This window comes from Neophocaena asiaeorientalis, unplaced genomic scaffold (genome assembly GCF_003031525.2).
Source record: "Neophocaena asiaeorientalis asiaeorientalis breed wild unplaced genomic scaffold, Neophocaena_asiaeorientalis_V1.1 scaffold479, whole genome shotgun sequence".
In the NCBI taxonomy this organism is placed as follows: domain Eukaryota; kingdom Metazoa; phylum Chordata; class Mammalia; order Artiodactyla; family Phocoenidae; genus Neophocaena; species Neophocaena asiaeorientalis.
Window position 1 is genome coordinate 4,081,948 of NW_020173774.1, and position 12,938 is coordinate 4,094,885.

At 39.9% G+C, this 12,938-nt stretch overlaps 1 protein-coding gene across 1 annotated transcript in view; it reads left to right on the forward strand.

Moving 5' to 3' along the window:
* The window catches only part of UBE4A (ubiquitination factor E4A), a 35,305-nt gene extending 23,123 nt beyond the window's left edge, over positions 1–12,182 (forward strand). The window contains exons 14-20 of the mRNA XM_024751693.1: positions 77–177; positions 292–405; positions 1,944–2,118; positions 5,772–5,952; positions 6,394–6,541; positions 7,637–7,794; positions 9,155–12,182. Coding sequence (XP_024607461.1) covers positions 77–177; positions 292–405; positions 1,944–2,118; positions 5,772–5,952; positions 6,394–6,541; positions 7,637–7,794; positions 9,155–9,284 — 1,007 coding nt within the window. The 3' untranslated portion in view covers positions 9,285–12,182. The remainder of the gene's footprint in view (positions 1–76; positions 178–291; positions 406–1,943; positions 2,119–5,771; positions 5,953–6,393; positions 6,542–7,636; positions 7,795–9,154) is intronic.
* Positions 12,183–12,938: the final 756 nt, after the last annotated feature.

Consider the following 12,938-nt stretch of genomic DNA (forward strand, 5'->3'; position numbering starts at 1 on the left):
TACACATAAACATAAGCTCTTGCCTTTTCTCTGATAGCACCACCTTTGTTGATGTTTTGCTCTTGCCTTACTCCAGGAGACCCCCATCAGTTTGAGCAGAAGTTTAATTACCGCCGCCCCATGTATCCCATCCTCAGGTACATGTGGGGAACAGATACCTATCGAGAGAGCATTAAGGTGAGAATGTTTTTGGTGAAACCAAAATTGAGTTATCTCAGTTTTGCTCCACATAAGCCCCAATGGGTTGTGATTCATTACTAAAATGTTTTTTTCTTGGGCTGGGACTTACAGGATTTGGCTGACTATGCCTCTAAGAATTTAGAAGCCATGAATCCCCCACTTTTCCTCCGCTTTCTTAACCTGCTAATGAACGATGCCATCTTCCTTTTGGATGAAGCCATACAGGTAAAAAAAAAAAAAAAAAAACAGATTTAACTGCCCTTATACCATCATACATACTTTTTACCTCTTAGTCATAATAGAGCAATCCTTATGCTAGCAGTCCCCTAGTACCAGTCTTGGACACCAGAAATTTGCAAGTAGTAATGTACCACCAACCTTGCTCTTGTAGAGTTTGATAGGTATTGTTCCATTAGAGACCAAGACCAAGGGCCTTATGAGCTAGGATGATATTCTGGCAGACAGTGGAAAAGAAAGTGTGAAAGGCCAAACTAAGGTACAGTGGCAGAACTAATCAGTCTAGCACTACAGAAGGAAATCAGAGGATCTTCGTTCAGTTAGTGACTTTCAGCTTTCTTCCATCCCAAGACATCAGTAACAGTGACTGACCAAGGCAATGATTCTTAGCCCTCTTTCCTAAAAGATTCTGACTTTTATACCACTATTTGGAAAAAAATCTCTGGTTTGAGTTATTTTTTCACATAAAGACTCCAAGTCATCAGTACTCTTCATCTGTCCACTGCCTCCCAAATCTTTAGCTATATCTGAAACATGAGTTTTACAAAGTATACACCTGGGGGTCTCTCAGTTCCTTCAGCTTAACCCTCCCTTGTGGAGCTGCTTATTGCTCCTATAAAAACTTCCCTTATCTGCGACAGGTGTAAGATAGGGCAGTGACCCAAAGGGAGACAAAGCAGGTAAATCATGAGGGTAGCCTGTTGGATAACCTACACACTCCTCGTATTGATTAGCAATCTCCCAGTAACTTGTATTTAATTTGTGAACAAATGTTCCTGCTTTGTTCATAATCCCATACTTGAAGATTTTAGATCTGTTGCCTTAGAAAACAAGTCCTGTAATAAATAGACGTTTCTAAGGAACAGCTATGTGACAGAATGACACAAACGGCGTTTTCATGGGACTGTAAGTTTAACATGCTTGCTACAACAGCAAGAATGGTGAGAGGTAGAGGGTTTTAAATATTTATGGTTCTCCTTCCAGACATTTTGCATATTTGATAGAGCTTTGTTTTTTGATAAGCAGTTTTGGGGGGTGGTTTTTTTTTCATCTTTCATCTTTTTTTTCCCTGTAGCCTGTTTGCTTTTACCAATATTTCATATACTATTTATCCTCATTTCTATTTCATAGACTATAATATTTCCAGGGGAATTACCCATAAGTCTACCCAGGCTGAAACAATTTTTCCCACAATTTCTTTTTTATCTTTTCTTCGTCTTTTTTTTTTTTTTTTTTTTTTAAGTCTGTGCCTTGCGGCATGCAGGATTCTTAGTTCCCCGACCAGGGATCGAACCCATGTCCCCTGCTTTGGGAGCGTGGAGTCTTAGCCACTGGACCGCCAGGGAAGTCTCCCCACGATTTCTTTTTAAACTTCAGCCCTGTGCTGAGAAATAAAGCCTCATGTCTCTTAGGTAATCTGTGGTTTTCCCAGCTTAGTAGACTAGATTTTAAATAGGACCTCTTAAATATCATCTTCCCTTCAATACACTTTGTTCCCTGATACCTTCCACCTCTTGTTTCTGTAGTATTTGAGCAAGATAAAAATTCAACAAATTGAGAAGGACCGAGGTGAATGGGACAGTCTGACTCCAGAAGCCCGCCGAGAGAAGGAGGCTGGCCTACAGATGTTTGGACAGCTGGCACGTTTCCATAACATCATGTCCAATGAAACAATTGGTACCCTTGCCTTTCTGACATCAGGTAAGGATAGAACACACTGCTTTCCCAAAACATGCAGTGGTTAAGATCTGCTTCATTTGAGCGATCAGCCCACTGAGACTCTGGTGACAGTATCCTCCTCCACAGTCTGAGAGGAAGTGAATCACTAGAAAAGCTTCAAAAAGAATGATGTTGTCCATTGTTGACATGGGAATGAGGAAATGGTCATCCTCACACAGCTGCCAGAAAGCATAAGTTAGTATCATTTTTCTTGAGGACACAACTTACCCGTATCAGTGTAGCTGGAGGTGTTTGTGTTACCTGAAAAAAATATTCTTGAGCTCTGGTTAAATGTGGTAGATCAAACAGAGATATTTATCTCTACTCCCTCTAGAGCTGCACTGTCCAGTTCAGTAGTCACTCGCCACATGTGGCTCTCAAGCATTTAAACTTTGGCGAGTCGGAATTGAGATGTGATATAAGTAGAAAATACACACTGCAAGACTTGGTATTTAAAAACAAAGTAAAACCTTTCATTAATAATTTTTATATTGATTATATATGAAATGACAACCAAGGATCACCAGACATTTGAGGAAATCCTCTAATGTGAAACACAGATAATAGATGAAAACTCTTTAAAACAGGGGTCCCCAACCCCCAGGCCGCGGACCAGTATCGGTCCACAGCCTGTTAGGAACAGGGCCGCACAGCAGGAGGTGAGCGGCGGGCGAGTGAGCGAAGCGTCATCTGCCGCTCCCCATTGCTCCCCATCACTCGCATTACCACCTGAACCATCACCCCACCCCCACCCCCGGTCCGTGGAAAAATTGTCTTACACGAAACTGGTCCCTAGTGCCAAAAAGGTTGGGGACTGCTGCTTTAAAATATCTTTATAATCTCAGAGGTATGAGAGAAGATACAGCATACATAAAACAGAAACAAAGAGGCAACACAAGGGATTATGCAAAGAACAAGAAGGAGCTCTTGGATTTTGAAAATAAAACTTCAGAAATTTTGAAAAGTCAGTAGAAGGGTTAGAAGATAAATTCAAGGAACTCTTCCATGAAAGTAGAACAGAAAAAGAGATGGAAATTAGAAGAGGAAACAAGAAAATAAAGGATCAATCTAGGAAGTGTCAAAAGAGAAAAATGAAAGGACGTTATCAAAGAAATAATACCCCACAAATTCCCCAAAACTAAGTCTAAATTAAAAGGAGCCACCAAGTACCCAGCGCAGGGAATTTTTAAACCCCCACACTAAGGTATATCATTGCGGCATTTCAGAAAATCAGGGTATCTAAAAGTTTCCAGAGAAAAATCAGGTCATGTACAATAGTTTAAACATCTTTGAATTTCACAGCACTGACGTTTGAAGCTGGAACACAGTCCTGATGGAAAATATCTTTTCAGCCTAGAATCTTACTGCCCACCAAACCATTTTACCCTGTTTGAGGGTAAAATGTAAGGACATCTTCAGACGTGAAGGTATCAGATTTACTTCCGGTGTACCCTTTTTTGAGAAGGTACAAAAGGATAAATATACTCCATCAAAATGAAGGAGGAAAGTGGAATCCTGTAAGAGAGATGCAGAGGAAGTTCCCAGGCTGATGATAGAGGTAGCTTGTATGACCACCACACCATAGGCGTATAAAACAAGGAGTCCAGATTGGAGTGAGGAATGGAAGCTTCCAGAAAGAACATCTCCAAAAACTATTTTTGAGAGTTTCACATTTCTGGTGGAGAGTTTAGAAAGATTTAATGATAGGTACTCTGAAAATAAGCGGGAAAAAAAAGTATTAAAAAGTATATATAGGGGCTTCCCTGGTGGCACAGTGGTTGAGAGTCCGCCTGCCAATGCAGGGGATGTGGGTTCATGCCCCGGTCCGGGAAGATCCCACATGCCACGGAGCAGCTAAGCCCGTGAGCCATGGCCACTGAGCCTGCACGTCCAGAGCCTGTGCTCCGCAACGGGAGAGGCCACAACAGTGAGAGGCCCACGTACCGCAAAAAAAAAAAAAAGTATAGGGGCTTCCCTGGTGGCATAGTGGTTGACAGTCCGGCTGCCAATGCAGGGGACACGGGTTCGTGCCCCGGTCCGTGAAGATCCCACATGCTGTGGAGCAGCTAAGCCCGTGCACCACAACTACTAAGCCGGCGCTGTAGAGCCCGCGAGCCACAACTCCTGAGCTCACGTGCCACAACTACTGAAGCCCGCACATGTAGAGCCCATGCTCCGCAGCAAGAGAAGCCACTACAATAAGAAGCCCGTGCATCACAACGAAGAGAAGCCCCTGCTTGCTGCAACTAGAGAAAGCCCGTGTGCAGCAACAAAGACCCATGCAGCCAAAAATAGTAATAAATTAAAAAAAATTTTTTAATTAAAATGTATATTATTTTAAAAATAAATAAAAATAAAAAGTATATATTACTTTATATATATAATCATTAGAATACCACGTGGCTCTGCTGTATATGATATTTATATAATCTTAATGACAAAGTCTAAATTATTTCACCAAAGATTTGTTTATATATTAGGGGAATTTGTATTTGGGGAAGAGGGACAGAAATGAGAGCTAAACTCTCATCAGTAGTAGAGTCAACAGATAATGACTAAAATTGAAAAAGTAAGAGCCAGCAGTACTAAGTAAGCCTTATACTACTTGGCTTGTTGCACTTGGTATTTATTTATTTATTCATTCATTCATTCATGCTGTGACCTACAAATTTGTTGGAAGAAGTAATGTCTACAAGGTATGTACACAGTGAAGTTCATCAGTTAGTGAAATGCTTATAATAAGAAAAAATTGAAAACAATAGTAATGTCCAGCAATAAAGATAGAGTAAATAAATAACTCATGGTGCAGTCACACATTAGAAAACTATGTGGCCATTAAAAAGGGTATGAGGGCTTCCCTGGTGGCGCAGTGGTTGAGAGTCCGCCTGCCGATGCAGGGGACACAGGTTCGTGCCCCGGTCCAGGAGGATCCCACATGCCGTGGAGCGGCTGGGCCCGTGAGCCATGGCCGCTGAGCCTGTGCGTCCGGAGCCTGTGCTCCGCAACGGGAGAGGCCACAACAGTAAGAGGCCCGCGTACCGCAAAAAAAAAAAAAAAAAGGTATGAATCGTCACTATCCTATAGAACTTTATGTGATGGAAATGTTCTATAAATCTGAACTGTCCAATACTATAGATACTAGCCACATGTGGCCATTGAACACTTGAAATGTGGGTAGTGTATCTGAAAAACTGAATTTTTTACTTAATTTTAATTAATTTAAATAGTCACATGTGGCCAGTGGCTACCATGTTGGACAGCACAGGAACCTATATTTACTGAAATGGTAAGGTATTTACGATATCATTAATGAAAAAAGTAAGTTACAGAATGTGTACAACATGATAATCATTTTGTTTTATAAATGTATATGTATGTAAATAAGGACAGGAAAACTAGAAGGATATGTTAGCAAAATGTTAACAGTGTTTACATCTGAGTAGTAGTTTTTATATTTTGTTTGTTTGCTGTTCCTTGTCTAATATTTTCTAATATTAGAAAATGTAATGAAAATGCAATGAAAATGTATTTAAAAAAATAGCAGTCCCCAGAGGTCTCCAAGTAAAACTCTAAGACATTGTAAGTTGAAGATTGCTAATGGATTGAGTTTTCACAGACTTTGGCTTTTTTTCCAGAGATCAAATCCCTCTTTGTGCATCCTTTCCTGGCTGAGCGCATCATCTCCATGCTGAACTACTTCCTGCAGCACCTGGTTGGCCCCAAGATGGGGGCCTTAAAAGTCAAGGACTTCAGTGAATTTGACTTCAAACCCCAGCAGCTCGTTTCAGATATCTGCACCATCTACTTAAATCTTGGGTACCTGAGATTTAATTGGGCAGGCCAGAGGCCTTGCTCATGTTTTAACTGGGGGTTTTGACAATGGAATGACTAGCTGGTAATTATGTGGAAATAGAAAGGAAATGGTTTGTTTCTAGTTGGCTGATGAAGGAATCTTCTATAGTTTTAAATAATGAGATTTTGTACGACCTATGGGACGTTATTTGGAATTTCCAACATTCTGCCTTGATCTGTGCAAAGATAAACTTTACTGATCCATTGTTTGGAAAAGCAGTATATTTTTAAGGTCATGGGATACTTGATAAGACTTCCTTCCTAAAAATTAGAAGAAATCATTCTATATCAAAAGAACATTCATGGTATATAAGTGATGGGGAACTTTGTTCCTCAACCCATCCGTTTTTGCCCTCTTTGACCTATCCTCTGATGCTCAATTTCTTTCTGATGCTGACCTTCTAGGGATGAGGAGAATTTCTGTGCCACTGTGCCCAAGGATGGACGTTCCTATTCCCCAACTCTCTTTGCACAGACAGTCCGAGTCCTGAAGAAAATAAATAAGCCTGGGAATATGATTGTGGCTTTCAGCAACTTAGCAGAGAGAATCAAGGTAAGGAGGAGGATAATTTGCTTATTAACATGTTCAATAAAAACTATGTCAATTCAGCCGTTCTGCTTTTTTACCCAATTTGAGGGGGGAAAAGAGTATTGGGTTGAGAAAATATAAATAGCTGATTCTTCCTGATTAGTCAATAGCTAAAACTACCATATTCTTTAATAGTACTACTCTTTTCAATATGAGGGTGAGAACAGAAAAATAATTTAAGAAGCTTCTACTGAAAAGAATTTACAGATTTTTAATAGGCTGTTTTTATGAAAACTTCTCTGTACAGTGTTACCAATAGACTTGAAAATCTACGATATTTATACAGAACTTTTTAGAATACAATTCAAGATTAGTAGCTTTTAGTCATTGATTTTTATTGATTTTTCTCTGTTCTCTCTATTTGTAGTTGGTAGTTGGCTTATATAGGAATGGCCATACATTTTAAAGATTAAAATACTGTGTTGTACTCAGCTAATCCCTTTCGTTGGAGCAGCTTCATTTGCATTTATGAAGAAGGAAAAATTATGGCACGGAGTCTAATGGAAAAGCTTCCTAATTGACAACAGTCTTCCCTTCATTGAGTTACTTATTTATTGAATTGGGCTTCATCTTTGCCTAGAGCTTAGGCAGATGGATCGCTGAGGAACTAAAGTTCAAGCAGATGTTGAAGCCACTTTTAAATTCCCATACCTGTTTGTACCTAAAACCGGAAACTGCTTTTCATACACAGACTGCATGGGTAACTCTGTAATTATACAAATAATAACCCCCTCCAACCCCCACCCCTTACAGCCGGGTTGTTGTCAGAAGGATGGATGTTGAGCGTGGTGTGGTTTTTTTCCCTGTTAACATTTAGATCCATTTCTGGCCATGGTTGCTAGCAGCTGAGCCAAACTGAAGATTCAGAGTTGGGGCTGAATGTTAAATTTGCTCCTATAGTATCCATATTGGCTTGTTTAGAACATAAAGCTGAGAATTGTTACTGTCGCCATAAAGGGTTACTAACAATAACCCTTGAAGATTAAGGTATAGTCATTGAGCATTTTGAGTTCAGCTGCTTCTGTGATTTCCCCGTAACTGCCCGGTATTTGTGCTCAGTCTCTAGCAGACCTCCAGCAACAGGAAGAGGAGACCTATGCAGATGCCTGTGATGAGTTTCTGGATCCCATCATGAGCACACTGATGTCTGACCCTGTGGTGCTGCCGTCTTCCAGAGTCACTGTGGATAGATCCACCATTGCCAGACATTTGCTCAGGTAAGCCAGCCCCCAAAAGCAGCCTCAAGAGTACAGGTGTACATTTGTCTGCTATCATCTTTTTCTCCCAGTACAGTACTGTGCACCTAATAGGTACTCCACGTTGTTGGTTTATTAACGTATTGTGTTGAGGAGGCATTTTGGTAGAAGTATATCACTTGATTGTTAAGGATTTCAACATCCAAAACAAGACACCTGTTGAGAAATGCTGGAGCTAACTTTACCTCTTCCTTCCTCAAGGAAATAATTTCTATCAATTATAAAATATGTCAACCTTGGGCTTCCCTGGTGGCGTAGTGGTTGAGAGTCTGCCTGCCGATGCAGGGGACACGGGTTCGTGCCCCGGTCCGGGAAGATCCCACATGCCGCGGGGCGGCTGGGCCCGTGAGCCATGGCCGCTGAGCCTGCGCGTCCAGAGCCTGTGCTCCGCAACGGGAGAGGCCACAACAGTGAGACGCCCGCGTACCGCAAAAAAAAAAAAAAAGTCAACCTGGAGTATAAGTTGACTTGAAATTGTTTTAATTTTACTTTAGTTGTAAAAATATAAAAGACAGATTGAAAAAAAAAATTCAGGTTTTACACTCATCGTATGGGTTTACCCACATTGTGCTGCAGCTGTTGGACTCAGCCATGGTGACTACAAGTTTTCCCCAGCCTGCCTACTCTAAGTGCAGCATTAGAAACAAATGGGTACTGAGAGACTCTGCCTATTTAAAATGAAGTTATATAAGTTGACCCAGATCTAGGGAAATGATGTTTTTTAAATATTGGAAAAAAGGATGTTCTACTTGATGGTATTTGGTATTAAGCACTCGCTATATGCATGATGCTGTGCTGGGTAGTATGTTTTTTCCAAAGTGTCAGTGAGAGTTTATATTTTTATCGTGGCTTGAGAATACAGAGAGAAGGTATATCATCTTACCTATGAGAAAGCCATAATCTGCATTTACTTGAAGAGCAATCAGCTAGCTAAATCGAGTGTCAGCCTACAAAGCTTTATCCCTTAACACCTTATACTGTTTCAGGAGTCTGTCACTAAAACTACAAACAGCTCTTTATGCTGACATGATTGTTATAGGGTCTCTGTCTTGGGGAAATGGAATCAAATACCATCTGAAGAGCAATGTTGAGATAAAGTTTGTTAAGCGGAGAGACAAAGTAGCTAAAAAATCTGCAAAAAAAAACCTCCCAAATCACTCTCTGTCATCCCATTCTTTCTAACCTCAAGTCAGCACTTGATTCAGAACCGTAATACACTCTAGCTTCAGTCTCAAGGTGGGATGCCTAGGTATTCTCTTTTTGGCTGAAGATGTTAGAACTTACGGAAATAACCCCATTTCTCTTTTTCTCTTTGTCTCAGTGACCAAACAGATCCCTTTAACCGTAGTCCCCTCACCATGGACCAGATCCGGCCAAACACAGAACTAAAAGAAAAAATCCAACGGTGGCTTGCAGAGAGGAAACAACAACAAAAGGAGCAACTTGAGTAAATACTGTGACCTAAACAAACCAAAAACCAACCCCAGAGTGTAGATAAACAATTGTTTGTGGTTTCTCTCTTTCTGGTTCTGTTCCTTTCCTTTTTCTTGCTTTCTTTTTTTTTCTTCACCCTTTACTAAATTAGAGAACTGCTCTTTCTCAAATTATGATAATTAAAATTCTTAAGAACTTTACAGTGCTCCTGGCTTGCAGGAAATTATAGCATCACCACGTTTGGAAATCATCACTAATTTTTACCCTTTGTTATATCTCTTCCTGTACTTTCTTCTTCCTTTTCTTACCTTAAATTACATTAACTTCAACTACTAAAACCTCCTGCCACTCTACTATTTCTCTTCCAAGAACTGCTCAGACATCTTCGGTGAGCACTGCTTTTAAGTATATGATGTCACGTATTGACAGCTGATATCAGAAAGTCCTGTGTTATCAAGGTATTTACTAGACTTTATGACCCAGACTTCAGCCCTTTTCCTTGTTACAGCTCTGCAATGTTACAGAATAACATTTTGTATAAAAGCAGATACCTTGATGTTTGAGTAGATTTTTGAATAAGATGAAAGATGACATGAAAAAAGGAATCTTATGCAACTTCAGTTGGTAGCTCTTAGTTTTGTGTTACATTGTAACTTAGAGACACCTTGGAGGCCAAACACTCCCCCATGGAGTTGTCATTACCACAGAAAATTTAGCCCTATAATATTTTAAGGAGGATTGGTAGAACAAATTTGCAGTTTTGACACTTTATTCAGAAAATTCTGAGGTGAAAAAAGAAGGCTGTTGGGCCCTTTTCATCTGCTGGAAATCAAGGACTAGGCTTGAGTAGAAAAGTTAGGCAACAAATATTGTAACTATGAAAAATGTCATTTTAAGACACTAATATCAGCAGTATATCTCAGTGTGTATATATATATATATATATATATATACACCTACATACACACACCATGTACATTTTTATATTGGTCTAGTGCAAACAGAGTACCACTTTATATTATCTCTTCCATGGTAAGATGTATGCAGTGTGTGGCCATGTTTACTTACACTTATTCTAGACAAAATTCTGAGACTGTAAAATGTATATAGTTAACGTTTGTTTGGGCTTATGACCTGACTTCTAAGAGCTGCTTCTAACTCAGCCTTAGGTCATCAATTAACAGAGCAGGAATTTGGGCACAACCTTGTCCACAGACCATTTTAAATACCCACTTAGGCCTATGTAGTTAGTAGATGGATGGGCCCCACTTTTACAGGTTGAGCTTGAGTTCCCTACTCAGTTGTGCAGCTTAACATGCTGAGTGAGGCACATTCCCCTATGGACTGTCTACATCACTATCCCTCTAAGCCCAAAAATATAACTAACAAGAAAAGTGGTATGATCTAGAAACAGGGGTCATTGCTTCATTTAGAGGATATTATTGTTAACCACGACCTCTTTCAAATAAGATGGTAGTTTTACGGTAATCCAACACAAGTTGTTATAAGCAGTCCTTGATGTGTTTTTGATGGTATCAGCTGGAAACCCTCAAGTCAGAGGGCATCCCACACTAGATATAAAGTAGATGTTGCCTATTGCTGTGCTTATAAATGAAAAAGGCAGTCTAGGACTCTCGCAAATGCCAGAATGTAAGATAGTAATTCAGTATGCTCCCTGGGTCTTTAAGGCATGGGTTGACAGGATTTATTTTCTTAAAATGAGCTTCTTTTCATATTTATTATCCGCCTTTACTTCTCTGAGAATGAACTGTATAAAATAAGCTTCAATTTATTTGCATTTATCTTCCAAACCCAATGTAGAAGGATATTTTCATTTTTAAAAGAAGTGGGGAAAAGACCAGAGTTTTATAGGAGAAAATTGGAGGAAAAAACGGGCACAAAACCTCAGAAGGCAGCTGTTCCCAGCAGCTTTCTAGTTAACAACCTCTATGCTGCCTCTTGTATCTGTGTCTGTATTCTACTTCTGTATTAAGTTAAGTCTTCAGATTGTAAGCCTTTTCTGGCAAGGTTTTTTGTTTTTGTTTTTGTTTTTTTAAAATCTCTTTTCCTGAAACTTTTTATGAATGGCTGTGGCACCATTAATGCTGCTGAATATCTATAAACTCATCACAAAGGCAAGTGCGTAGCTTAAGGCCACTATTGGTAAGGAAACCAAGTGTCCTCTGTGCCTTTTTCCTTTCCTTGAAGTAATTTAAGACATCCCAAAAATGCGACTAAAAAATTATGATCGTGGTACAACATGGTGCATATGTGCACTCAGAAGCTTAAAGAGGGCTTGTGTTTTCTGGAACTCAGCAAGCTCTAAATCTATCAGAGCAGACTTTCTGAGATACCTAGTTTTATGTGTTGGCTTTGCTAGCGTTTGATAGGAAAGTGAAGACTCTAATCAGCTCTAGTATTGCTTACTAAGAGGGTAATACTAAACTTGGAAAATTAAGTAGGTTTTATCAAGCAATCTGGGTTTGTTTGTTTTTAATATAGTTTTTAATGGATATGTGAAAACTGAAAGAAATGTCAAAGGTTTTTTAATGGTGCAGGTGAAGGTGCCAGTTGCTATTTGGTATCACAGTCTACAAAAGCTTCATTACTTTATTTGATGCTGGTTACTAAGCAGCCATTGCACAGAGCATAAGTCGACTGGGTGCCTTTACAAGCCAGAGGCTGATGCTGCACTGTTGATGTCATATGAGGAAATAATGCACATGCTCTAACTGCTTGGAAAAGAAAAAGAACCTAGAAACAAAATGAAGAACAAAACGACAAAAAGTTTGATTGAAATAAAACTTGATCAACGTAACTGTATTTTGGAACATTCCAGGAAGGTTACTTCTTGTCATACTTGCCTGGGGGTGTTTGTTCAAAGCTTGTATTTAATAAATGAACATCTGACTTAACCTTTGTTATCACTGCTTTATTACAGTATCAAAAGCTAGTGGCAGTTCCAGAAATCCCTCTGAAAACTTAGAGGGCTCTGAACTTTACTTTTTTTTAAAGGTCGTATCAAATGTGTGGTCTGGCCGACCTAACCTGCCTTACCAGGCTTTTGGACCCTGGAGTTATCTTCAGATGAGTCTCAGGGCACGTTTCTTCCTAAGCAGTTCACTTTTGGCTTCACTTTTCTTCATCTGGCCTAAACCCCAGGTCTTTCATTTTAATCATTCACTATCAAGTTTCCCTTTCTTGCCCCTTGTTTCTGCACCTCTGCTATGTAAAACCTCAGCCCAGATTAACCCAACCATTTCCCTCTGCTCCAATATCCCAGCTACAGGCTACTGTTGGAGAAAAATGACACAAACTTTAGAGTGGTGTGACCAACAACCCTTCTGTGTGTCCTTAACTACAACAGCTATTCCAAACTTTAACTTCTTTCCTTAGATTTTCTCCCACCCTCCCACTTAACCCTCACACTCAGATGACCTTGCCTTCTACTTCATAGATTTCAGAATTTCCACTTTCAAACTTCTCTTCCATCATCGCATCTGTGGAAAAGGCCCCACAGTTTCAAGGCTAATCCCTCCAATCTTATTTCCAGCCTCATCAGGAATCTTGTCAATCCCGCTTCTCGATCTTCAATCTTCCCCTTGAGTTTCGTAACTCACATTTGGTTTTCTGGCTGGTCTTCCTTTATAGCCATATTTCTTCACTCTGGC